We start from the raw sequence: 25,457 nt of genomic DNA on the forward strand, positions 1-25,457 counted from the left end.
CGACCGGGTCGTGGCGGTGATGGGGGTGGGGCGCGGGGGAAACCTACAAGACGAGGCTGTGGGGCTTAGATCCGGCCGGATGAGACGGCGACGGCGTGGGATCCGGGAGGTACCTTGCTGGAGGCAGTCGGCGTCGATGGAGGCGGGTTCGGGGAGGGAGGCGGAGCTCAATGTCAACGAGGCTGTCGACGGCGAGACTCGGCGTCACAGCGCACAGAGGCGGGCGGGGACCGATCCGCTGACCAACGATGGGGCCCGGCGACGCGGCGGTCACGACCGCCGAGACTCGCGCGCAGAGACACGGACGAGCGACGAGACTACAGCGGAACCCTAGCCCCACAAAGCGAAGGGGAAAAGAGGAGGGAGGGAGTGGCACACAATGCCTGAGACATCACTTTTTGTCCAGCTGAGCTAGACTGCCTAACGGCTGGGCTGATAAGCACGAGCACATCCAGCGCCAGCAAACCGTTTCATGCCAACCGAACAGGGTGACCAAAGCCCAAGCAAGCTCTCCTCTCATCAAAAGAGAAAAAGCCTAAACAAAGCGAAGCCCAACCCGTCAACGAGCAGAGGAGAGAGGGGACGCGAAGAGGCGAGGCGAGGCGAGGCGAGGCAAGGAGAGAGAAAGTTCTCGAGCTCGACGAGCGCCGCGCGAGGAGAGAGAAGGGAGATGAGCGGCGAGGCGGCAGCCGTGGGCGGCGGCGGAGGAGGCGAAGGAGAGGCGAACGGGATCCCGCCGAACGTCACCATCTACATCAACAACCTCAATGAGAAGATCAAGCTCGAAGGTCTCCTCTTCCCCCCTCCCTCTCCTCTCCTTCTAAACCCTAGGGATTTATCTCGATTTCTTCCTTAGTTTTTGCGCCTCCGTCGGGAGACTTGCACCTTAGAAGGTCGATTTGGGTGCCGTGCCCTGGGCGCTGGGCAATGGAGATCTCTCTGGCGTTTTTAGTGGATGTGGTGTGGGCTGCTGTTGGTCCATGGATCGTGTATGTGTGAGTGTATTGTGCCCGACCAGCCTGTTCTGTGTGATGGTCATGGTGTGCTTCAGGTATTTGCAATTGATAGGCGCGGATGCTGTTGCTGCATTTGGGGTGCGGATTTTGTGGGGCTCCTTTTTGTACTATCGAAATTGTGTTAGATATAAGTGAGGTTGTGCTTAGTTTGATGCTTAAGTTTTTTGCTTAGGCGGCTATATCACACACTCTTTGTCATGGCAATATTCTTTTTTTATATACTTGCTGCTGGAATTGAAATATCTGTTTGAAATTAGAACCTCAAGAAGACTTGCACTAATGTTGGTGTTTATGTTCGTTCTTAATTTTATCCGATGATTTTGTTATAGCTGATAGTAATTTGATTAAATCCTTGCAGAACTTAAGAAGTCCCTAACCGCCGTTTTTTCCCAGTTTGGGAAGATTCTTGATGTTGTCGCTTTCAAGACATTGAAGCATAAAGGCCAAGCTTGGGTTGTCTTCGAAGATGTCACATCAGCGACTGAGGCTCTGAAGAGGATGCAGGGCTTTCCCTTCTATGACAAACCTATGGTGAGTTTCATCGCCTCAATGCAACTGCCCTGCAATATGCTGCTGTCTTTGGCCTAATGGGCAGGTTTATTGGGTTTTGTGAAATACATGTTGAGAAAAGAACATGTATTGTTCTCCTTTCTGTCATTCTTTTATGGCTTCAGGAAACCAGCAAAAGCGTATTGGCAATCTTAAGGCCACCTTATGTTGTATTTACCCGTGCCAATTTTAAGACCTGTGATTAATAAATTAGTTTGTTAGGGTTACGTGCTGTAGGTACATTAACGCTTCTTTTGAGATGATTCTAAACTAAATCAAACTATGCCATGTTGTAAGCATTCAACTCGTTATGGTCTGCAAGTGTATTTTCGTCTGCGTGGCTGCATTGCATTTAGGTTCCATCAAACTGTGTCACCGACTCACCATTATATTTTCTATTGCATTATTTACTCCTGAAACCTTTATTGTTTGAATTCAGAGAATTCAATATGCCAAGACCAAGTCAGATATTGTAGCAAAGGCCGATGGCACCTTTGTGCCTCGAGAAAGAAGAAAGAGGGTCGATGAAAAACGTAAGATGCTGGCTAAAACACCCTTCTACATTTCTTGTTTAACTGATGTAATGATGTGCCCTTATGTGTCAATGCTTTAGCTCTTCTAGACTAAATTGATGTTCACTGCTTACTTTTACTGGGAGACAATATAATTTAGCTTAGTTTAATCAATTACATATTAACAGTTCAATGCTTCCCAGTGTACTTCATAAGACCGATTGACATGTCTTCTGAAAGTGGACTAAATACGAGTCACAAGAATTCTAATGTCTCTTTCATGGTTTCTCTTTGTTGCTGGAGAAATGATATGGCACGTAGTGTTACAAATACTCGGAATTAATCAATTAACTGGGGTATCAACATGTTCTTGTGGTCCACTCATTGAATATGAAGCTTTAATCAGTATGTAATGGTAATTGGCAACAATTCTCGAGCTTTGTAACAGGAAGCTATTATGAATGCATATTTTTAAACCAAGATCAGCATTTCCCTACAACAACAACATAGCCTTTCAATCCCAAGCAAGTTGGGGTAGGCTAGAGTTGAAACCCATCAAGAGCCTCAAATCACGGTTCAGGCACTTCAATAGCTGCTTTCCAAGCACTCCTATTCAAACATAGATCTCTGGGTATATCCCAAGCTTTCAAATCTCTTTTTATTGCCTACCGCATGTCAATTTCGGTCTTCCTCTATCTCTCCTCAAATTATTAGCTTGGCTTAGGACTCCACAATGCACTGGTGCCTCTGGAGGTCTCTTTTGGATATGGCCAAACCACCTTAACCGATGTTGGACAAGCTTTTCTTCAATTGGTGTTACCCCTAGGCGATCACGTATATCATCGTTCCGAACTCGGTCCATTCTTGTGTGACCACAAATCCATCGCAACATACGTATTCCTGCAACACTCAGTTGTTGAACATGTCGAATCTTTGTAGGCCAGCATTCTGCTCCATACAACATAGCCGGTCTAATTGTCGTTCTGTAAAACTTGCCTTTTAGCTTTTGTGGTACCCTCTTGTCACAGAGAATGCTAGAAGCTTGTCGCCACTTGATCCACCCTGCTTTGATTCTATGGCTAACATCCGCATCAATATCTCCATCCCTCTGTAGCATCGATCCCAGATACCGAAAGGTATCCTTCTTAGGCACTACTTGACCTTCCAAACTCACATCTCCCTCTTCCTGTGTAGCTCCGTCAAAGTCATGTATTCGGTTTTAGTTCTGCTCAATTTAAAACCTTTAGACTCAAGGGTCTGCCGCCATAACTCTAGTTTCTTATTTACTCCCGCCTGGCTTTCGTCCACTAACACTACATCATCAGCGAACAACATACACCAAGGGATATCGCCTTGTATGTACTTGGTAACCTCATCCATTACCAAGGCAAAGAGATACGGGCTTAAGGCTGACCCTTGATGAAGTCTAATTTTAATCGGGAAGTAATTTGTGTCACCGTCGTTTGTTCGAACACTAGTCATAACATTGTTGTACATGTACTTGATGAGGGTCACGTACTTTGATGGGACTTTATGTTTGTCCAAAGCCCACCATATAATATTTCTTGGTATCTTGTCATAAGCCTTCTCCAACTCAATGAAAACCATGTGGAGGTCCTTCTTCTGCTCTCTAAACCGCTCCATAACTTGTCTTATTAAGAAGATTGCTTCTGTGGTTGACCTTCCGGACATGAAACCAAATTGGTTTGTTGATATCTGTGTCGTTCCTCGCAGGCGTTGCTCGATGACTCTCCCATAGCTTCATAGTGTGGCTCATCAACTTAATTCCCCGATAATTAGTATAACTTTGGATATCTCCCTTGTTCTTTTAGATTGGTACCACTATGCTTATTCTCCACTCCTCAGGCATCTTGTTCGATCGAAAGATATTGTTGAACATCTTGGTTAGCCATACTATAGCTATATCCCCGAGACATCTCTACACCATTTGATTGGGATACCATCAGGGCCTATCGCTTTGCCCCTTTCATTCTTTTCAAGGCTTCTCTGACCTCCGATTCTTGAATCCTCCGCACAAAGTGCCTATTAGTGTCATCAAACGAGTCGTCCAGCTGAACAGTGTTCTCGTTCTCATCATTGAACAATTTATCAAAATACTCTTGCCATCTATGTCTGATCTCATCCTCCTTCACCAAGAGCTGCTCCCTCTCATCCTTTATGCGCTTGACTTGGTTGAAGTCTCTTGTCTTCCTATCGCGAGCCCTAGTCATCCTATAAATATCCTTCTCTCCTTCGTTCGTACTCAAACGTTGGTAAAGGTCCTCATAGGCCCGCCCTTTTGCCTCACTCACCGCTCGTTTTGCAGTCTTCTTTGCCACCTTGTACTTCTCTATGTTGTCTGCACACCTGTCATGATACTAGAGCTTATAGCACTCCTTCTTTTCCTTAATAGCCTTTTGCACATCTTCATTCCACCACCGAGTGTCTTTCTAATTGCATCCGCTCCCTTCGGTCACTCCAAGCACCTCTGAAGCAACCTTCCGAACGCATGTTGCCATCTTCTCCCACATGCTGTTTGCATCGCCTTCATCCTTCCAAGGGCCCTCTTCAATGACCTTTTCCTTAAAGACCTTTGATGCCTCCCCTTCTAATTTCCACTTCGTTCTAGCAACCCTAGCTTGTTTGTTCCCACGAGCTTGCACCAGAAAGCGGAAGTCAGCCATCACCTGTTTATGTTGAGCGACCACACATTCTCCAGGTATCACTTTACAGTCCACGCATGTTCGTTTATCCCTCCTTGTAAGGACAAAGTCGATTTGACTAAAGTACTGGCCGCTATTAAAGGTCACTAAATGGGATTGTCTCTTACGAAAGAAAGTGTTAGCTATCATCAGATCAAAAGCTATAGCGAAGTCTCAGACTTCCTCTCCCTCCTGGTTCCTACTACCATATCCGAAACCCCCATGAACCTCCTCGAAACCTGCACTTGATGTACCTACATGGCCATTAAGATCATCTCCTATAACGAGCTTCTCGCTATTAGGGACAGCTCTAACCAAGCAATCTAAGTCTTCCCAGAAAAGCCGTTTAGCGCACTCATCATGGCCTACTTGGGGGGGCATACGCACTAATTACGTTTAAGAACATATCACTAATGAAAAGTTTAACTAAGATGATCCTATTCCCTTGCCTTCTCACCTCCATCACACCATCCTTGAGGCTCTTATCAATCAAAACTCCTACTCCATTTTTATTTGAAGTTGTCCCTGTGTACCAGAGCTTGAAGCCGGTATTGTCCACCTCCTTCGCCTTCTGCCCCTTCCATTTAGTCTCTTGGACGCATAAGATATTTACACGCCTCCTAACCGCTGTGTCCACTAACTCTCTTAACTTACCCGTAAGGGACCCTACATTCCAACTACCTAAACGGATCCTAGTTGGCTCGACTAGCTTCCTTACCCTTCGCATCCGCCGAGGTAGGTGTGAAGACCCTTGTTCATTTTGCACCACACCCGGGCGTCGATGTGGCGCGCCACTAAGGATGCGACGACCCGATCCTTGCTCACTTGACACCGTGCCTAGATCGCGACATGGTGCGTCACGGGGGTGACGACCCGGCCCTTGCTCATTTAACACCATACCCGGGTTCTGACATGGCGCGTCGCTAAGAGGGTTACGCCCCAACAGTATTCTTTTGTGTTTCATCTCCATAAAAGTGGCTAAGTTTTTATATTGGCTCGTCGTGCCTAACACAACCCTCCTCCTTTACTAGGGCTTGGGATCTGCTATGCTGGGACACCAAAGGCGCCCCAGCATAGGCGGAGTTGAGATCAGCATTTCCCTATTACTAGAAAATAATTTTGGATTATGGATTGGCTATTTTTCTTTGTGGAAAATGCATTTTGTGTGGTCCAACATACGTTTTTGTTTCTTTTATTAGGATGTGATTACTAAATTGAATAGAACTTATAGAAGTATTTAGGTCAATGAGGAGGCTCTCTCCCAACCAGAAAATTAGTTATCTGTTCTGCACGCTACACATAAACTCTGAAGAAAGAGTTGCAATTTGTTAGGAAGAACTCATGCTTAAAGCTATGGGCTTATGAAACTTTGTTCACATTCTTTTTTTTCTTTTTGGAGCACAAGCATCATTAATTTCCCTGCTCTTGAATATTGCCAGCTGAAAAGAAGCAGAAGCGCGAGCACCACTATGATGCTAGTCAAATTGGCATGGGTGTAAATGCTTACCCTGGTGTTTATGGGGCTCCACAGGTGAGTTATATTCTGCTTCATTGCTTTTTTTGTCTTTTTCATGCAAAATATTGTGCATGTGGCATGTAAGAGTAGACCCTTTGTCTTTCTCTTTAGGAGGTGAGGGCTTGTGTTCTGAGCCCTGACCATGTATTGCATATTGCTTCACCACGGGCACCAATATCCACTCATCTTAGTTCCTCATAATTTTATAATTCTTTATGACAAGTAAATTTTCCATGGCTGTTCATGATCCAGTTTCTGATTGCGTAATCATGTTAGTGGAAGACTTTTGATGTAAAAGTATTGAACATTGATCTGGCATGCAATATAGCTTGGGTTTTAAGCTGATAATGTCATAGCTTGAGTTTTAGTGATTAGTGTTATGATAGGAAAGCTCCGTAGTTGATGCTGTTAACTGCTTTCACATTTGACTGCATTCCTCCATCACTTGATATGATTCCCTCAACTTACATTACTTGACTTGTTTTTCTAACTTACATTACCTGACTTGTTTTTCTGTACCAGCTCACCCAGATACCTATAGCTGGAGGACAGAGGGTCATGATGCCAGAGATTATCGTACCAAACAATATCCTGTTCGTCCAAAACCTGCCACACGAGACGACACCCATGATGCTCCAGATGCTCTTCTGCCAGTACCCTGGCTTCAAGGAGGTTCGGATGATCGAGGCGAAGCCTGGGATTGCTTTCGTGGAGTATGGGGACGAGGGGCAGGCCACTGCTGCCATGAACAACCTTCAAAGCTTCAAGATTACAAAAGAAAACCAGATGGTCATCACATACGCGAAGAAGTAACGAGCTCCCGAGCTGTGTTGACCTGATCTGTGAAATATTGTATTCCGAGTTTTTGCACAACTGGTAGATTTCCTTCATATTTAGGTAGACAGCATCCTGAACATGTTACTTGTACCTCGCTTAGCTGCAGCTATGTGCACTTCAGGAACGGAGATGAAATGCAAACTGTTATTTTTTTCGCTCCCTCATGTATTCACACGTTGCAACTGCTCCACTATATTGGGTATTTCTTCTAAATTGGGTATTTGTTTGGAGAAGATTCTATTCAACCTGATCCAGAGTAAAGATAGAAATGAACCTGCGATCGTGGCGATCATGGAGCGTTGGCACAGAAACCCCGTAAGAATCAATACTATGTCATTGTACAGCGGCAGACAATGATTTTGCTGACGGAGTTCGTCCTCAACGGGAACCTCTGACCCTTTGATCTGGCAGAGTGCAACGTCCAGTCCTACCAAACGTATGCTTACGGATTGCCTTCGATGCATGCAAGCTCTCCTGTGCATGCGTTTCTTCGTGGAGATGTTAAACAATCCAACATACTTCTTCACAACAATCAGGTAACAGAGTTTTATGACTTTGATTTGGAACACCCAGGCTGCTTAGCTCTGTATGAATGTCGACAAGGACCAAATGAGGTCTTTTTTATCAAAAATATATACCCCATCTTTTCCAAATTATAAGAAATTTTGGTTTTTCTAGATACATGATATGATTTTACTATATAGTTAGATATATCTTATGTCTAGATACGTAATAAAGCAATGTACCTAGAAAAAGCTAAAACGTCTTATAGTTTGTAGCGGATGGAGTATTATATGGGGGGGGGGGGGGGGGGGGGGGGGGGCAACAAAAAAATGCACAATCAAACATCGATTAGGGGTCTTCGTTCATGTCTTCAGACCATGTAAAAACTAAAAGGCAATTGCTTGTTCCCTTGACGTGTCAGATCATAAAAAACATGTACACAGTTTTATAGGGCATAACATAACATTTGGTCACCTAGAGGTTCATGGTCACTACAAGGTAAACTGTAGAATCACACTCCTCACACCCTTTCAAGCTCGGTGATGTGCTTGCCCAGCTGCTCCTTCAGTTCTTTTCGCCACCCTTCAATCAACTTCTCGTGCTTGGCAATAAGCTCAGACTTGGTCTTCAGTTCTTCCTCCATTGTCGTAATCTCCTGTGCAGTGCAAAACCAAACATGTCAACAAGATGAGAGATATTGGGTGGGTAGGTATCCTAATTAAGACCGGCAACTATGCACATGTGATTCTCTCAGTCTCAACTACTACCAAGGCATTTTTACAGAAACGATTGCATGAAAATTTCATGTGCACAGAAGGTGTATGAATGTACTTGAAAATTCCATTGGGAACATTGTTTTCTAGAAGTGAGGATTCAGCCAGGCTATCAGTTCTTTCAATAATAAACACTTTAATTTCGAGTTAAAAGACATCCTATTCAGTACACAAGTTAATCAGAAAATAACAAAAATATTCCAATTTCCACTACATTCAGTGTCAAATTTTGCTGGGTTACATAGTTATCTTTATGTAACAAAAAGAGGTGATGCGAGAATAGGATCAAGGAGCCTTTGTAATAAAGTTTATACTGAATGTAACAAACTGCCTGTAGCAAGTAGCGATAGGTGAGATTTAGAGTGAGCTTTCCTAAGGATAGCACCAACCACAAAAGATTATTTGGGCTCATCGAAACATGTGAAAGGTGAATACTCCTACCAATGAAAACTTGTAGTAATTCTCCGTAACCAGTCCCCACTTCAATTTAACCACCCTCCTTAATGCACTCTTATAACTATATAAGAAGATGAAGTGAAATATACCTTCCGAAGCATCTCTTCTGGAGTTGGCTGATCCTCACGCTGCAGGCTGATGAAATAAGACTGGAGCTTCTTGGCAGCTTCCATGAAATCCCTGGCGTGCCTCTCAACATCAACTGTTCAATTCAGTAGAAACTGCAACACTTAAATATCCTGTTTGGCAGGAACAAATGACAAAATGCAATTTAACTTCTCTAACTAAATAACCATTGTGCACTATTTAAGTCGGTATCTAAAAAATGGGATTATCTTGGTACTCCCTGATTGCAATGTGATCTGAACAGTTGATACAAGTTTAGTTCTCCTCAGTCTGAGGACCTAATCAACCAATCACTACACAATTTCCAGGGCACAAGAAAGATCCAAAATCTTCCTCTAGACTAGAAGGAGCAAGACCCCCTTATCCATCTCGTATTCTCGTAGGCAACAAAACAACGAACACCTGGCGCGCGACGGCGCCGTGGACCGAACGAACACCACGAGGCTTGGCCGGTGCCGCAGCAGTGCAGATCAAAGTCGATAGGAGGAGAGGGAGGAAGCGATGGGGGGGTCGGCGGTCCGTACTCTGGTGGGACGACTGGAGGGAGCGGTCGACGGCCTGGAGCTCGCGCGCGGGGAGGCACGGCAGCAGCGCGGCCTCCAGCGCCGCCACGCACGCCAGCATGTCCTCGCGTCCGCCCGCCGCCGGAGCCTGCTGCGCCGGTGGCGGGGGAGGCGTCTGCGCCGGCGACTGCGACGGCGTCGGGTCAGCCATGCCGGAGAGGGAGAGGGGCCGAGAGAGATTTGGAGCGCTTTGGGCCTCCGATTTGCTTTTGACAAGGAAACTACCGTTGGTTTGAGGACGGACGGCTAGGAGCCTAGGATTGGTTTACAGAGGGCGTGTTCTGGGCCTGGATGGGCCGAGGCTGTGTGGCTGAAGGAAAGCATAGTTTGTTCAGGCTGACAATTTTCTGAAATATATTTTTTCCTTTTCTTTGATAGTATTTTTTAGATAATTTCTTTAATAGTATAAAAAAATAGTATACGGGACGTCTAGCTCCCGGACATCCGACGCCAGCAATGCGTTCGGACGCCCCGCGCCTGCTGCCCACCCTGTGTCCGGCTTTCTCGCGTAGCGCCCACACGTGCTCCTTCCCTGTGCCTCCGTCGCTAGGTCTCGATTTAACCACTTGTGGGGGGATTTATCGCGCCCGCTGCCATTAGGAGGAGCAGTGATGGGCCCCACGCCTGGCTGCGCACTTCTGCTGCCCGCGTGCTGCTGCTGCTGAATGACCGTATCTAGCTAGAATAAAGAGGGAGGGAGAGAGAGAGAGTTGTCGAGCATGCATGCAACTTTGTGCTCCATGCCCAACATGCATGCAGCTTCGTGCTCCACGCCTAGCTTTGTGCATGCGGGGACCACTGCACATGAGGGGACCACCTCTGCCTGTGCCCCCTAGCCGCACCTACTGATGAAACACTTGGAACGTAAAAAGCATTTGTTGCACACATACGTCCAAAGTAGATGAAATATTTACAACATACGCTTGCAACATATGTGTATAGACACTGCATTACTGCAACATATGAAACATCCAGATAAAAACACTTGCAACATACGTTTAAAACAGCTGAAACATTTGAAACATACACTTGCAACATATGTGTGAAAACATATGCAACATTCAGATAGAACACTTGCAACTTGCAACATGCATGATAACACTTGCTGCAACAGAAGACTAAAATAGATGAAATATTTTGTAACATACTGTTGCAACATATGCATGTGTGAAAAAATACACAACATCCAGATCAAAACGCTTTCAACATACGTCTGGAAACAGATGAAACAATTTGAATAAACGATTGCAACATGCATCAGAAACACTTGGAACATATGTAACATGTGCAATCCCCCCGATCTACTTTTGCAACATCCATATGAAATGATCACAACATACATTTGAAACGTCTGAAACAATTAAAACATACATTTGCAACATAGGGGGGAGAGGTTTGGGCCGGTCGACGAGGTGGGAGCCGACGGCGAGCGGCTGCACGTGAGCACCACCTAGCGCCAACACCAGCACCAGCGGTGCGCACGAGCACCACCACCACCACCGCTAATGGCACTAGGGGCGACGACCGTGGGGGATGGGGACGGGGAGTGCCATGGCCGCCGGGGTGAGAGGGACCCGCGTCGGGGTTGGGGAGAGCCGTCGACTCCCCTGCAACACCACCATGCCACCACCATGGATCTCGCTCGTGCTCCATGGATCTTGCCGGGGTGGGGGAGACGACCACCAAATCCATGGGCGTTGGGCGCTCCCGGTGGGTGAGAATGCTGGGGTGGGGGGAGGGGCGCCATCGGGGTGGGGGAAGGAGGACGCCGGATGGGGGAGGGTGCACGCTGGGGTGGGGGAGAGTGCACACCTGGGTCGGTGAGGGCGCTGCCGTCGGCCGGGGAAGCAGCCATGACCGTGCGTCGGGGTAGGGCAGGGCGCGAGCGCAGAAGGATGGGGAGGAGGAATTGAGGGATAAGATTTTTGGGTGTGGGAGTGAGCAGAGGGAGGCGTCCGTATGAATGGGGATTTGTTTTTTGTTTGGGGCCCGCTCCGGGGAGCCACGTATGGACGTAGAGTCACGAACGGACTTTCGGATAGAAGCATTATCGAATAGTATATGGTAATATGGATCGGTCATGGACTCATAGTCATCCTTGCAAATTTTACACACCACCAAGCAATTCTTTCGTTTACCCAAAAAATGGGGGGAAAATCTTGTAGTATCTTTGTCTCAACCTTCAAAAAACCCCATTCAATTCGCTACCAATAATATATAAGCTAATAAAGCCTATTTTTAATATATAAGTATGAGAAGATCAAGACTAAATGGTATAACCTTGAGTCCGGTTTCTTGGTGTAAAAGGCAACATTGAGGTTATGATGATATATGCATTTGAATGTTACTCACCTAAGGAGGCAAGGAAACTTGCAAACTCAAGGCATCTGCTGTGTGTGCAATGCCACAATGGGACATAAAACATTCCTCCACATTTAGAATTGTTTTTTTTTACCGCTGGAGCTAGAAGATTTGTTAATTTTCTGTCCAATTTTCCCTAGATGGAGTAACACATATGTATGCCACTGGTTCATGCTGATGATATTAGAATCATGGTGGAGGATGGTAGCTGCCGTGAGGAATGGTTACTAGATGAGCAATCTTGAGAGCACGAACGAGGGCAACTTCGTAGAGATAAGGGCGAGCACTAGTTCCACGTGCCTGTGGAGATGAAAGATAGGACTCGATAACATTTTCCTGAACACACTAAGGACACACGAGGAATAGACATTGCGTTCTTGGCGAGAAAACTCAAAGAAGGGAGATATCATAGCGAGAAGAAGACTAGAGCCCAGGGGACGGTGGCATGTGAAACATTGTTTCTTCGCATATTAATGTAAGCTGGTATGCCTATGTGTTATACCATGACAAAAATAGCACATCTTCTTCATCCAACAGAAAGCAATTCTAAATTGACACTTAAAGAGCAACTTATAAGGATGACGCATACTGAATGAAATAGTTAGAGATCACTAATAGGGCATTACCACTAGCGAAGGGCACTAGAGGCAAAGTTGGGCGCTTGCCCTCCTTTCTCCATGCACTAAGCACTAAAGGTCCTCAGCCTGTTCACTTGCTCGTATCTGGCTTATAAGCCATGGCTTATTAGCCAACGAACAATATTTTTCTCTCACACCAAACTAGCCAACAGGACTTTTAGCCATGGCTTATAAACCAAACCAGCCCAAACGAACAGGGCGCCTGTGTTTGACATGCAGAAGTAAGGTGAGCTAACTACGACGTAGATGAAGTGCTATGTGAGAGTTGTAGTTGCCCCCCTTGTTTAGCTTCATGCTCCGTCGCTGGTTATTACAATGTGCTTGGCGACTACCACAGTTGGGTCTTGTTTGGTATGGCTTCTGTACAAATGGTTTCACCTAAGAAGCCAGAGAAATGAGAGAAGTCATGGTTAGGTGGCTTCACTCTTCTAGTAAAAAAATGGTTTCTTGCCTCAAACTTCTCTCACAGAGTAGTTTTATTTAGCCAGTATTTGATAAGGCTTCATCCAAGGTGCTTAGGACATGTTCCTGTAGTCTAAAGTTTAGCAGACTAAAGTTAAGGACTAAAACTTTAGCTTACTTATGTAGTCTAAAGTTTTTTTGTGAAATTGACTAATCTTTAAACATCATTTTAACCTTTCTGTTAACAAGAACTAAAATGGTCTTTAGTTTAGTGGCTAAACTTTAGACCATGGAAGGGCCTTAAGCCCTTTGGAACTGCCAAAGAGGGCTTATCGTTCGATCTGGCAAGTCGTCTACGCCACATGATATGAAGACCCAAAATGGACTTCAACGAGCTAAGACCAAACTAACTTAATTAGTAAACGGGCCATAAATTTCTATTTCCATGTCCCGTCAAGGCCCACATATGCAGCCCAATAGCCCACTAACTCAAAACCCTAGCAGCAGCCCCCGACTTCCTCTCCCCCACACTATAAAGCTCCTCCGTTGCGCCGCCGCCACCCTCCTTCCCGAGCAGGAGGCGGTCAAGGTAAGCAGCAGCAGCAGGAACCCTAGCGCCGCCGCATCCGCAGCCATGGTGAGCACCCGTTCGTTTCCTTGCAACCTCCCTTTCCAGAGGATTTCTACGCTGTTTCCTGACGCTGATGTCGCGCGCGCTGTGTCTTAGGGTATCGACCTCGTCGCCGGCGGGAGGAACAAGAAGACCAAGCGCACCGCGCCCAAGTCCGACGACGTCTACCTCAAGCTTCTCGTCAAGGTAAGCGGCCTCGTTTAGTGGTTTTCTAACATTCCCGAGCGAGGCGGCGATGCTGGCTTCGGTAGATCTATCCGTGGTCGAGTTGTTTGGTTCTGAAAATGCTTGTGATTTGTAGTTTCGTACTGTTATAATAGCAATAGCATCAATTTCGTGAGGATTTGCTTGTTGTGCAGGTGTAGTAATCCTGTAAGCTTCATCAGCTTGACGAGACTTTTTTTGGAAGATAAAAGGATTCGTTTTCTATTCATTTTGTTTCGTAGATAGATGTACGATACTTTTTGTGGGTATCTGCTTGCCCTTTATCAAAAGTGTCGTCGTGTCGTTCTAGGTTTGTATGTATGCCGTGATTTGACCTGTGTTATGATGGGGTGCAGCTCTACCGTTTCTTGGTCAGGAGGACCAAGAGCAACTTCAACGCTGTCATCCTCAAGAGGCTCTTCATGAGCAAAACCAATCGCCCACCAATCTCCCTGCGCCGCCTCGTCAAGTTCATGGAAGGAAAGGTATGCAGTTGGCACCCACTTGAGAACAGTCTGTTATTCCAAAATGTAATGTACCGTGCTGGTCTCTTTTTGTGCACCTGCTATGTCCTTGTCAGGTTGTTTTTATGTATGTTAATAGTAGTGGATGAAAAATTGCTGAATAGCAAAATGGTTAATCTAGCTTCTTCACATTTAGGTTGGTACATTGGGTATACTGACCATGAATATGGTGCTGAAATAGTGTATAATATGTTAATAGGAGGAGAAGAACATTGCTGTGATTGTTGGCACAGTCACAGATGACAAGAGGATCCAGGAGGTTCCAGCAATGAAGGTTACTGCCCTGAGGTTCACCGAGACAGCAAGGGCCAGGATTGTCAATGCTGGTGGGGAGTGCCTCACATTTGACCAGCTTGCTCTCCGTGCTCCACTTGGCGAGAACACGGTATGTTTTGTTTTTGATGTTTGAAAGTTTGTCTATTTTATCTGCACATGTTTTTAATGGTACAAGTTGAGTGAACATTAGTCTGCACGTCTTAAGCCATAGTAATTCTCAACAGATGTCAGCCTTATGGGCCTAACAATCATGAAGTGTTATTGTTAGTCATGCTAGTACTGACATTTCTCTTGTCGTTTGGCAGTTTTTAAGATTCCTTACGAAAGCAAGGATTTCAACTGTGTTTTAAGCTATTTCCATTTGTTGTTTGGTCTTGTTTTCTGGTTCCCAGTGATGGTATGTATATATATATATATGAACCATGCTAATACTGATGTCTTTTGACGATTATAACAATGCTGAGGGAGCTTTCTGTTAAAATTTATTTGACTCACCTAGAACATTGAGTTCTTCATACTTGTGAGCTTCTTAACTTTTTTGGTTCTGCTAGTTGAATTTTTGAGCAATTATGTAGTCTTGAATGATTTTTGCGATGATGATAATCTTTCTACCCAGCTCATTATGAGACTTCCCTCTGTGGGCTGTCATGATATGTGCTTTTTCCATTGCATCTGAGCTCATTCAAGAATTTTATCTTGAGTTATTTGGTATTAATTTTTCTTGCCAAGCTGTACTATTTTGTTCATGTAGTTGGTTCAGTAAAAAGACATACTTTTGCAATGATGATAGGATTTCTAATCCCAGCTCGATGAGACTTCCCTTTGTGGGTTGTCTGGGATCACAAAAATTGCTTTCTATCTGAGCATGCATATGGTTTTGTTTTGTTCGTGATCTTTTTAAAAAGGGTTGTGTAGCAGCTTATTCTCTTGAATGACATTTGCAATGATGATACTCTTTTTACCCAGCTCATTATGAGATTTCCCTCTGTGGGTTGTCATGATATGTGCTTTTCCTTTGTATCTGAGCTCATTCAAGAATTTTATTGAGTCATTTGGCGTTCACTATTTTCTTATCAAGCTGTGTGATTCTACCCATCTATTTAGTCATTTGTACAGCGGGCATAGCCTGATTTGTTCTGCAATGATGATAAGATACTCTAATCTCAGCTCAATGAGACTTACCTTTGTGGGTTGTCTGGGATCATAATGTTTTCTAGTATCTGAGCAAGCATATGCATTTGTTATTTAAGCAGCATTTGTATAAAAATGATTAATTAGGTTTGTACAACAAATGTACACTGTGTCCAGTCCTGTAGTGTAAATATTAGTAGTCCTGTACTGCAAATATTAGTTTACACTTTAGAAAGGTAGTCAAAATTATTCATTGTGAAATAAACCCTATCCTGCTCTACATGAACTAATGTTCTGGCCATGTTGTGGCTTTACCATACTGCAGGTCCTCTTGAGGGGCCCCAAGAATGCCCGTGAGGCAGTGAGGCACTTTGGCAAGGCTCCTGGCGTGCCGCACAGCCACACCAAGCCATATGTGCGCTCCAAGGGAAGGAAGTTCGAGAAGGCTCGTGGCAGGAGGAACAGCCGTGGGTTCAAGGTTTAAAAAAGTTGTCCTTGTGCGTGTTGCCATCAGCATAGTGCAACCGTTCTGTTTGATGAATCGACAGTAACTAGTAATCACTTTCTACCGAGAGTAGTAGCACAATTTGTTGTCCTTGTTTGAATTTTGAAAGATATTTGAAGGATTTCGTCTCCCTATCTACTGGTTACTGGTTGAGCAAGAAGACAATGTTCTGTTGCACCTCTTATCAGATCCTTGCATCTTATGTTTTGTGATTTGAAGTGTGTAGTCTACGGCATCAGCTGGAAGGTGGCTTGGTCCTTTCGGGATCTGAAAATGAAAATGAAAATTGCTTACTCATCTCATCAAGCTAAATTACACGCCCCTTTTGGGATCTGATGAAAATGAAAATTGCTTACTCATCACTTCGAGCTAAAATGCACGCCTCGTCAATCATCTCTTGTTTTGAGAGCTAAAATTCACGCTTCTTCCAAAGTGAAATTACTTCTTAAATCATCTCTTCTTCCAAAAAGAAATCATTTGTCGGACCAATGTTTTCATGCTCTAATCTAATTAGAAGTAGCCATTAGCTTTTCATTGTGGTTCACTTGTCTGCCTCATGTACAGATCAGCTTCTTTCTGCTTCTCTCTACCAAGACTATACTACACTAGAGAACCCCTAAATCACCTCTAACAAACACCACACCTGTAACAACTTAAAACACCACACCGCTCTCCTTGCCCTGTCAATTCCCTAGAGGCGAGGCACTATTTTGGACTCGCCCGATCGCACTCGCAGCTGCAGTATTTCAGAAGCAAGCTTAGCAAGAGTGCGACAGCTCTGGGAAAAAAAAGGGAGAGCAATCTCTAACACACAACATCCTTAACCCCATGAATCCAACTTCAAATCATGATATCACAAAATCAGGCTCGTGGCCCGCCTCCCATTGGATGAGGTTGCCTCCAGGTTATTGTCATATCATCGACTGGTAACGATGCGGAAGAATTGCCATGTCGCCATTGATTATCGATGATGCATCTGGATCTGCAGTTCCTTGTTTTGGCTGGACAGGAGGCACGATTCTCCGGAGATTTGCATTTGGTTTATCAGATAGTCCTAGCTTCACAAAGAACGTTGCGGTACAGCCCTTCCCTACGCCTTCGCTTTCGAGCCAGATGTTCCCTTGCATAAGGGCAACAAATCTGAAGGCACCAGAGAGAGCATATATATACTTTATTAGCGTCGGAAATCAAATGTTTTCAAGGGGAAATGCATTTGGGGAAAAAAAAAAACTTTACTAGGATACCTTCTGGAAAGGGCCAGACCCAATCCGTTGCCATTATCCAATTTGTTTATAGCATTTTGCGGGTGTGCAAATTTTGTGAAGGTGTGAGGCATATCTTGTGGGCTAATTCCACAGCCGGTGTCTTTTACCTGCACCATTATTTGGCATCAGATTTTCTGTACATATTGTACAAAGTATAAGAAGCAGATCAATGTTGTGGCATGCTTGACCAATGGAATTCCTGCAGACTAGCAGATAATAACCTAAACTTTTTTGAAACGAAGACAATAACCTAAACTCAGGTCCCTAACACACATGGATTGAGAAAGCCCTCATGTGGAAAATCTCTGATAAATTTGGGTCTTCCTTTCTAAATAAAACTGTTCATCTAGATGAACGGCCCGTTTCTCCTAAAATATGAAAATTATAATATGGCTGCATAAGCATACCTAGACCTATAATATAATATCAAGGGCTACCAATCAACTCCAAATACCCTCTTTTAATTCAAGGTACCGTGTTGCACATTATGGATAATAGATGGTTAATTTATATGCCAGGGAACACAACTAACAAGTCTGTAAGGCATTCGACTACTGCAGTATTGTACTAGCTATCTGGGCATGACAAACAGTAGTTAGAAATCTACTGGCCATTACTTCAACCTATGAACACACACATTGATAGGCAGTTCAGTATACTAAGAAGATTAAGGAATTAAACCAACGTAGTAAATGTTCATCAACTAACCTGCACAGCCAAGTAAAAAGACCCATCGGAGAGAACTGGATGGAAGTCAGGAGCATATGGGTCCCTCAGAGAATCTGACCTAGCGATAGATGCTGAAATTGAAACATGACCCTCCTTTGTAAACTTAACGGAGTTCCCAGCAACATTTAGTATTATCTGCATCAACCTCTTTCGATCACCAATTGCACAGGTGGGCAATTCTGGAGACAAGTGAACCATTACCGATAGCCTTTTCAATGCAGCTACTGGCTTAATTAAATCAACCACCTACAAGATGAATGAGTAAGTTAAACCAATTTCCCTTGTGGATTACATAATAGTAAAGCATAAAAGTGCAGAAAGGGCACTTACATCTGTAAAGGTGGCATGTAGATTAAAAGGTGCAATTTCCAGCTCAAGACTGCCATCCCCAAGCTTGGAGATATCTAAAACATCATTTGAAAGAGTCTCTAGAAGATCGCTACTCTTTAGTATAGTCTCAATCATCATGCGCTGTTCTGCAGTAAGTTTTGTTTCTAACAGGAGGGATGATAAAGAAATGATTGCTCGCATAGGAGTCCGCATTTCATGATTCATGACAGCAAGAAAATCATTCCGAGCACATATAGCCATTTCCGCCTCTCGGCGTGCTGCGTCCAGAGCAATATTCTGCTCCATTAGCAAATCACGGGCTCGCATGGACTCTTCCAAAACGGCAGCATGGGACAGTGCAACTGCCACCTAAATGAGAAAATGGGATCATTTAGCTATGATATTTATAATGAATTAAGAATATATGACAACACAAGCAGTGCAAAATACTTCAGGGAAAGCCTCATCAATATGCTATGTGATGACAGACAAGCTCAGCATCAGCAAGAATTGCTTATTGTAAGTGCAGAGAGAGGCCACGCTACTCAAACAAAAGGAAAAAGTCTACTTAACCCCCCCACCTATCAACCATGGTCTACTTCACCCCCCAAACTATAAAACCGTCTATTTTACCCCCTGAACTTTTCAAAACCGTCTATTTCACCCCCCCGGGTGGATTTCGACGGTGCCTTGCTACAGTAACTGTGGTTTTGCTACAGTTATGGTGATTTTGTCTTTTTCTTTTTTTTATTTATTTTCGCTGAATCTTTGAAAAATCATAGTAAATCATAGAAAAATCATAAAATAGAAAATCCAATTTTGTTGGGCTCCACATGAGTAGATCTACATAGTTAACATATAATGTGGTATGCTTTAGTACAAAGATTTTGCTGTACCTTTAGATTAATTGGAAAATCTAATTTTGTCTGTAATTAATTGGAATTTATCTATAACTAAGTTATACATGGTCCAATGAGTACGAAATTTTTACTATAGTTCAAGCATACAATAATTAGTCTACCATAAAAATTTCACCATAATTGGACCACAAAAGCTGCAGCTATGAATTGTTCCAATTAATTACAGACAAAATTGGATTTTCCAATTAATCTAAAACTACAGCAAAAAATTTTGTACTAAAGCATATCATATTATATGTTCATTGTGTAGATCTACTCACGTGGAGTCCAACAAAATTAGATTTTTCATTTTATAATTTTTCTGTGATTTACTATGATTTTTTAAAGATTCACCAGAAATAAATAAAAAAGGAAAAGACAAAACCACCATCACTGTAGCAAAACCACTGTTGCTGTAGCAAACCCACCGTCGAAAACCGCCCGGGGGGTAAAATAGACGGTTTTATAGTTTGGAGGGTGAAATAGACCATGGTTGATAGGGGGGGTTAAGTAGACTTTTTCTTCAAACAAAATGAGAACAAAAAGAATGACCATTTCTAGAAGGCCTACCAAGGTAAATACTACTACCTCCGTCCAAAAAGAATGTAATCCTAGGTTTGGACTAAATCAAATTTTTCTTAAGTTTGACTAGGTTTATAGAAAATAATATTAACATTTGTATCTCAAAATATGTTTATTATGAAATCTATCCATGATTAATCTAATGATACTTATTACGCATCATAATACTAATCAAAAAACGAGGATTGCATCTTTTTTTTTGGGGGACTGAGGGAGTATAAAACAAATAGGAGACATTATATCACCAAATAGAGTTGACCATGTTAACACAGTTTATGACAGCATACAGCAGTTAGCCGAGTATGACAGAAATATTTCTTTAATAACAATAAAAAAAATGTCATTTAAAGCAAATTAGTAACTGAAGTCCTACAATATTCAAAACTCGACCGCAAACTGAAAAGTGCTGAAAGGCTATTAAAGAGCATCTGGGAATAAAAATTACAGTTGTAAAGAAAAACATCTTATTAAGAAACAAAATAAATGATTTTTAAGACAGTATTTTGGGGCCAAAACTAAATGATTCAAGAGGTAAACTTAAGCTCCAATCCTTGTCCTTTCCACAGAGGGTGAACCCAAATTAAGATCCACTCCTAGTAATGTTCTCTTCCTATGGATTTTTGTTTCTTTAAAACTTATGCTGGTAAGGCACACTAGTACCAATGTGGGAGTGTACTAGACAATCATACCAGATATAAATGGAATGCATACATGAATGCGCATCAAAGACAAAATTGATAATTACCTGATCGGCAACGACTTCAACAAGCTCCAGTTCATGGGGTCGCCATTTCCGTGCACTGTCTGGAGGAAGCATCAAAACCATCAATGCAAAGGCTTTTGCAGATAGCTCAGGCCAATCATTTATTTGGAAATTTGTAAGCTGCAGGAGCGGAACACGCACAGCAACGACCTCTGGTGGGACGTACTTGCTTTTCTGAGTCTTCACTGAAGCTAATGGGGAAGTATGTGGTATTCGCTCAGCACGATTACTATTAAAAATGGTAGCTATAATCGGAAGATTGATAGGAACAACTGATCCAAGCGGAGCACTGCTATGGAGCGCATGTGAGAGCTGAAGGGTTGTTCCAGAGCGGGACGGCATCCACACAGCACACTCTGCTAAACCAAGAGTTCTCCCCATTTCAACAAGTGTAGTTCTCAGAATGGTATGCCTGTCAAGCGTACTCCTTATCTCGTGTGTGAGCATGTGCACATGCCTTCCCGTCTCCTCTTGTGTCCTTATTATCCCCATCTCCCTATCAAGCTCCTCAGCCTTCGCTTTCAGGAACCTCTCCCTCAATTTCACACTCAACAAATCAGGGATTATATGAACAAGCATCAGAGCTGTTATGCATGACACAACTGCTGTCGCCGCTTTTGCCACCGTCAGTACCACGGCTATGGTCTTGGTATGTGTAGTGAAAGTCCACATGTTTATCAGGTGGGTCGCCCCACACAGAACGATGAACGCACCAAACTGTATGAGCACCCATCGGTACGGGAAGAAAGCTGACTTCTGAACGAAGTATATCAGCTCCAAAGGGATTGAGAAGTATGCAAGTGCGATAAAGAAGTCAGATATGTACTGGTACTTCATTAGCAGATCATCGGCCTGCCAGAGTGGCTCAATACAATCGCATCCATCCATCCGCAAAGAGTTAAAGCACTAATCGAGATGCTGCAGTTCTTGAAAGAAGCAACCACCAAAATGCCTGTCAAGGGCGTAGTGATCTAGGGTAGGCGGCCCTCGACTACGGAGTTCGTAGTCTCCTGCCGTTGTCTTCCGATCGCGGAGGTTATGCCCCTCACGGCGGCTCGGGCTTGAGAATGATAGAGGGGAAGAGAGTTTAGGGTTTAATCACTGCTTGAATTCTTCATCCCACGGTTTACAGCATATATGGCCATCGGTCCAAACTAACGGGAGCAACAGGCTCCTAGAATTAAGGATGAAAATGAAGGAAACTAATAAATAGTAAATGGTAAATATCTCTTGGAAGATCAGCCACTGATCTGGTCGTGCGCCTGCTGCCCGTCCGCTTGCTCCGCTCCTCCGGTCGCTTCGCGAGCTGCGGCCCTGCGCACGTCCCTTGCGCGTCGTGTACGTGCGTAGGTCCTGCCGTACATGACATCTCTCCCCTCCTCGAGAGTCAGCTCGTCCGCGAGCTGGAAGTGTGGAAAGCGCTCGACGAAGGAGTCCCGATCTTCCCATGTAGCTGAGGCCACTGGCTCATGTTTCCAGTGCACCAAGACCTGACGCACGCCACGGGCGAGCCGAGCTTTGACGACGCGCTCGGGCTCCGGCACCGTTGCCCCATGATGGACGACGGGTAGTGGCGGTGGCGAGGATGGCGGGTCGCCCACCCACGGCTTGAGGAGGCCCACGTGGAACACGTCATGCAGACGGGCGCGAGGGGGCAGTTCCAGGCGAACGGCCACTTCGTTGATCACCTCGACGATGCGGTAGGGGCCGAAGTAGCGCGGCTTGAGCTTCCCTGTGGCGGCGACGTCGAGCGAGGCGACCGGGCGGTGGCGCAGTCGGAGGAGCACCCAGTCGCCCAGCTTGTAGGAGACGGCGCGGTGCATCTTGTCGTAGTGGCGTTTCTGTGTAGCTTGCGCCTGCTCGAGGCGGTAGCGCACGTCCTGCAGGAACTCTTCTCGTTCCGCCATGGACTTGGCGACGGCAGCGACGCGCGTCTCCCCGGGGTCATACGACCGGATGGTGGGGGGGTCGCGGCCATAGACGATGCGAAACGGCGTGTCACGCAGGGAGGACTGATACGCCGTATTGTAGACGAACTCCGCCCATGGAAGCCACCGGAGCCATTGGCGAGGACGATCTCCTGTAAAACATCTCAAATACATAGTAATGACACGATTAGCGGCCTCCGTCTGACCGTCGGACTGGGGGTGAAAAGCCGTCGTCATATGCAGCTTCGCCCCCATGAGTCGCATCAGCTCAGTCCAGAACTTGGAGGTGAACACCGGATCTCGGTCCGAGACCATCGACTGGGGCATGCCATGGAGACGAACAATCTCGGCGAAGAAAGCTTGGGCCACTGACTCCGCGGAATATGGATGAGCAAGCGGAATGAAGTGGGCGTATTTGCTCAATCGATCCACCACCGTGAGGATGACAGATTTGCCTTTCACCTTGGGAAGGGCCTCCACGAAGTCGAGGCCGATGTCACTCCAGACTGCCGAGGGCACCGGGAGAGGAAGCAGCAACCCGGCAGGGTGGAGATGCTCGGCCTTGTTGCGCTGACACGTGCCGCACGCGCGTACGAAGTCCTGGACGACGGTGCGCATGCCTGGGAAGTGGACATCGCGGCGCAGCCGGTGTAAGGTGCGTTGGACGCCTTCGTGTCCGTCGTCGTGTACCGCGCTGAGAAGCTCCTGAATCAGCGGGGAGCCGGAGTCGAGGTAGATGCGACCGCCGTAGGTGAGGAGCCCGTCCCGCAGGGCCCACGGCTCACCTCGTTTGCCGCTGGTGACCTCGTCCCGGAGGGCCACGAGGGCGGGCGCGCTCTGCTGTGCGCGGCGTAGCTTGTCAAAGAAGTCAAACCGCGGGGCAGAGAGAGCGAGAACCGCGCCGGCCTCCGCGTCGCAGTCCGTGTCCCGGCGGGAGAGAGCGTCGGCGACGGTGTTCTGGGCGCCCGGCTTGTACTCCACCGCGAAATCGAAGCCGAGGAGTTTGCCCACCCAGTGATGTTGGGGGATCGTTGCGAGGCGCTGGTCGAGAAGATACTTGAGGCTGTAATGGTCGGTCTTGACTGTGAATCGCCGGCCCCATAGATACGGCCGCCAATGGCGGACGGCGTGCACCAGGCCAATCAGCTCGCGCTCGTATGCGGCGAGGGATCGGTGGCGGGGCGCCATGGTCTTGCTGAAGTACGCCAGGGGATGTTTGTCTTGGAGGAGCACGGCGCCGAAACCGAGAGTGGAGGCATCACACTCGACGATGAACGGCCGATTGAAATCGGGCAGCGCGAGAACCGGCGCCGTTGTTACGGCGGTCTTGAGGGCGGCGAACGCCGCGGCGGCCTCCTCCGTCCAGGAGAACCCGTCCTTCTTCAGGAGTGCCGTCAGCGGGGCGGCGATGGCGCCGTAGTTGAGGACGAAGCGGCGGTAGTAGCCCGCGAGGCCGAGGAAGCCGCGGACCGCGCGTGGGGAACGTGGGGTCGGCCAGTCAAGGACGGCCTGTACCTTGGCCGGGTCCATGGCCACGCCCTGCTCGGAGATGATGTGGCCGAGGTAGGAGACCGAGCCGACGCCGAAAGCGCATTTGGAGCGCTTGATGAAGAGACGATGGCGGCGAAGCTCGGTCAAGACGGCGCGGAGGTGGCGCAGGTGGTCCGCCCAAGAGCTGCTGTAAATGAGAATGTCATCAAAGAAAACGAGCACGAACCGGCGAAGGAAGGCGCGCAGCACATCGTTCATCAGGGACTGGAATGTCGCCGGCGCGTTGCACAATCCGAACGGCATGACGAGAAATTCATATAAGCCATCGTGTGTGCGGAACGCAGTCTTGTGGATGTCCTCCGGCTTCATGCGAACTTGGTGGTAGCCGGAACGGAGGTCCAGTTTGGTGAAGAAGCGAGCCCCTTGGAGCTCGTCGAGCAGCTCCTCGACCACCGGAATTGGGAAAGCATCCTTGACGGTGAGCGCGTTCAGCGCGCGGTAGTCGATGCAGAACCTCCACGTGCCGTCGGATTTCTTGACGAGGAGGGCCGGGGACGAGAACGCGGAGTCGCTGCGACGAACAATGCCTTGCTCAATCATCGATGCACATTGTCGCTCGAGCTCATCCTTGTGAGCCACTGGGTAGCGATAGGGCCGGACCGCCACCGGGGCCGCGCCGGGCTTGAGGACGATGGAGTGGTCGCGGCTGCGTGGTGGTGGCAGCCCGGACGGCTCCGCGAAGACGTCGCCGAACGAGTCCAGAAGGCCCTCCAGGAGGGACGCGTCGGTGGTCACGGCATGGGCGAGCGGCGTCTCGGTGCACGCCACCCCTGACCAGCACACGTTCCGCCCCTCGTGACGGAAGGACAGGGTGTGGGTGACGACATCCCAGGATATAGTCCCCAGGGCCGCCATCCACTGGGTGCCCAGCACCATGTCGTAGCCGGCGAGGGGCATGACGTATAAGTCGACGTCGAACGTCATGCCCTCGATGGAGATCGCTGCCCGCTTGAGGACACCGGGGCAGGTCACCTTTTCGCCGTTGGCGACGGTGGCCGTGAGTCGTGGGCGAGGGTGGATGGGAAGCCCCGTGCGGTGCGCCGCCGTGTCGCCGATGAAGTTATGCGTGGACCCTGTGTCCACCAGGGCGACGAGCGTGGTGGATCCTAGGGTGACCCGCAGCAGGATGGGGGCGCCCACAGCCACGCCTGCGACCGCGTGAAGTGAGAACAGGGGGGCTTCCT

General features: G+C 46.6%; 4 protein-coding genes and 1 non-coding gene across 5 annotated transcripts; 3 read left to right on the forward strand and 2 right to left on the reverse strand.

The window, feature by feature from the left end:
* The first annotated feature begins 506 nt into the window (after positions 1–506).
* On the forward strand, positions 507–7,345 carry LOC136512372 (U1 small nuclear ribonucleoprotein A). Its single transcript, XM_066506336.1, has 5 exons — positions 507–788; positions 1,375–1,547; positions 2,005–2,098; positions 6,219–6,310; positions 6,818–7,345. The coding sequence occupies exons 1-5, from the start codon at positions 671–673 to the stop codon at positions 7,106–7,108; spliced, it is 768 nt and encodes a 255-aa protein (XP_066362433.1). The 5' UTR covers positions 507–670; the 3' UTR covers positions 7,109–7,345.
* Positions 7,346–7,966: 621 nt separating this feature from the next.
* Positions 7,967–9,762, reverse strand: LOC136513170 (mediator of RNA polymerase II transcription subunit 28-like). The gene is made up of 3 exons (XM_066507159.1): positions 9,516–9,762; positions 8,955–9,067; positions 7,967–8,291 (listed from the first exon to the last, which is right to left on the reverse strand). Exons 1-3 carry the CDS (start codon positions 9,703–9,705, stop codon positions 8,157–8,159), a joined length of 438 nt encoding a protein of 145 aa, XP_066363256.1. The 5' UTR covers positions 9,706–9,762; the 3' UTR covers positions 7,967–8,156.
* A 3,690-nt stretch (positions 9,763–13,452) lies between these two features.
* On the forward strand, positions 13,453–16,358 carry LOC136513169 (large ribosomal subunit protein eL18x-like). Its single transcript, XM_066507158.1, has 5 exons — positions 13,453–13,592; positions 13,683–13,772; positions 14,147–14,275; positions 14,514–14,699; positions 16,047–16,358. The coding sequence occupies exons 1-5, from the start codon at positions 13,590–13,592 to the stop codon at positions 16,203–16,205; spliced, it is 567 nt and encodes a 188-aa protein (XP_066363255.1). The 5' UTR covers positions 13,453–13,589; the 3' UTR covers positions 16,206–16,358.
* On the forward strand, positions 14,975–15,060 carry LOC136514666 (small nucleolar RNA snoR53Y). Its single transcript, XR_010773808.1, has one exon. It is a non-coding gene; the product is annotated as a small nucleolar RNA snoR53Y (small nucleolar RNA).
* A 19-nt stretch (positions 16,359–16,377) lies between the features above and the next one.
* Positions 16,378–21,703, reverse strand: LOC136513168 (probable ethylene response sensor 2). Its single transcript, XM_066507157.1, has 6 exons — positions 20,777–21,703; positions 18,551–18,919; positions 18,200–18,466; positions 17,471–17,598; positions 16,583–17,366; positions 16,378–16,493 (listed from the first exon to the last, which is right to left on the reverse strand). The coding sequence occupies exons 1-5, from the start codon at positions 21,680–21,682 to the stop codon at positions 17,138–17,140; spliced, it is 1,899 nt and encodes a 632-aa protein (XP_066363254.1). The 5' UTR covers positions 21,683–21,703; the 3' UTR covers positions 16,378–16,493; positions 16,583–17,137.
* Positions 21,704–25,457: the final 3,754 nt, after the last annotated feature.

This window comes from Miscanthus floridulus, chromosome 16 (assembly GCF_019320115.1).
Source record: "Miscanthus floridulus cultivar M001 chromosome 16, ASM1932011v1, whole genome shotgun sequence".
Classification (NCBI taxonomy): domain Eukaryota; kingdom Viridiplantae; phylum Streptophyta; class Magnoliopsida; order Poales; family Poaceae; genus Miscanthus; species Miscanthus floridulus.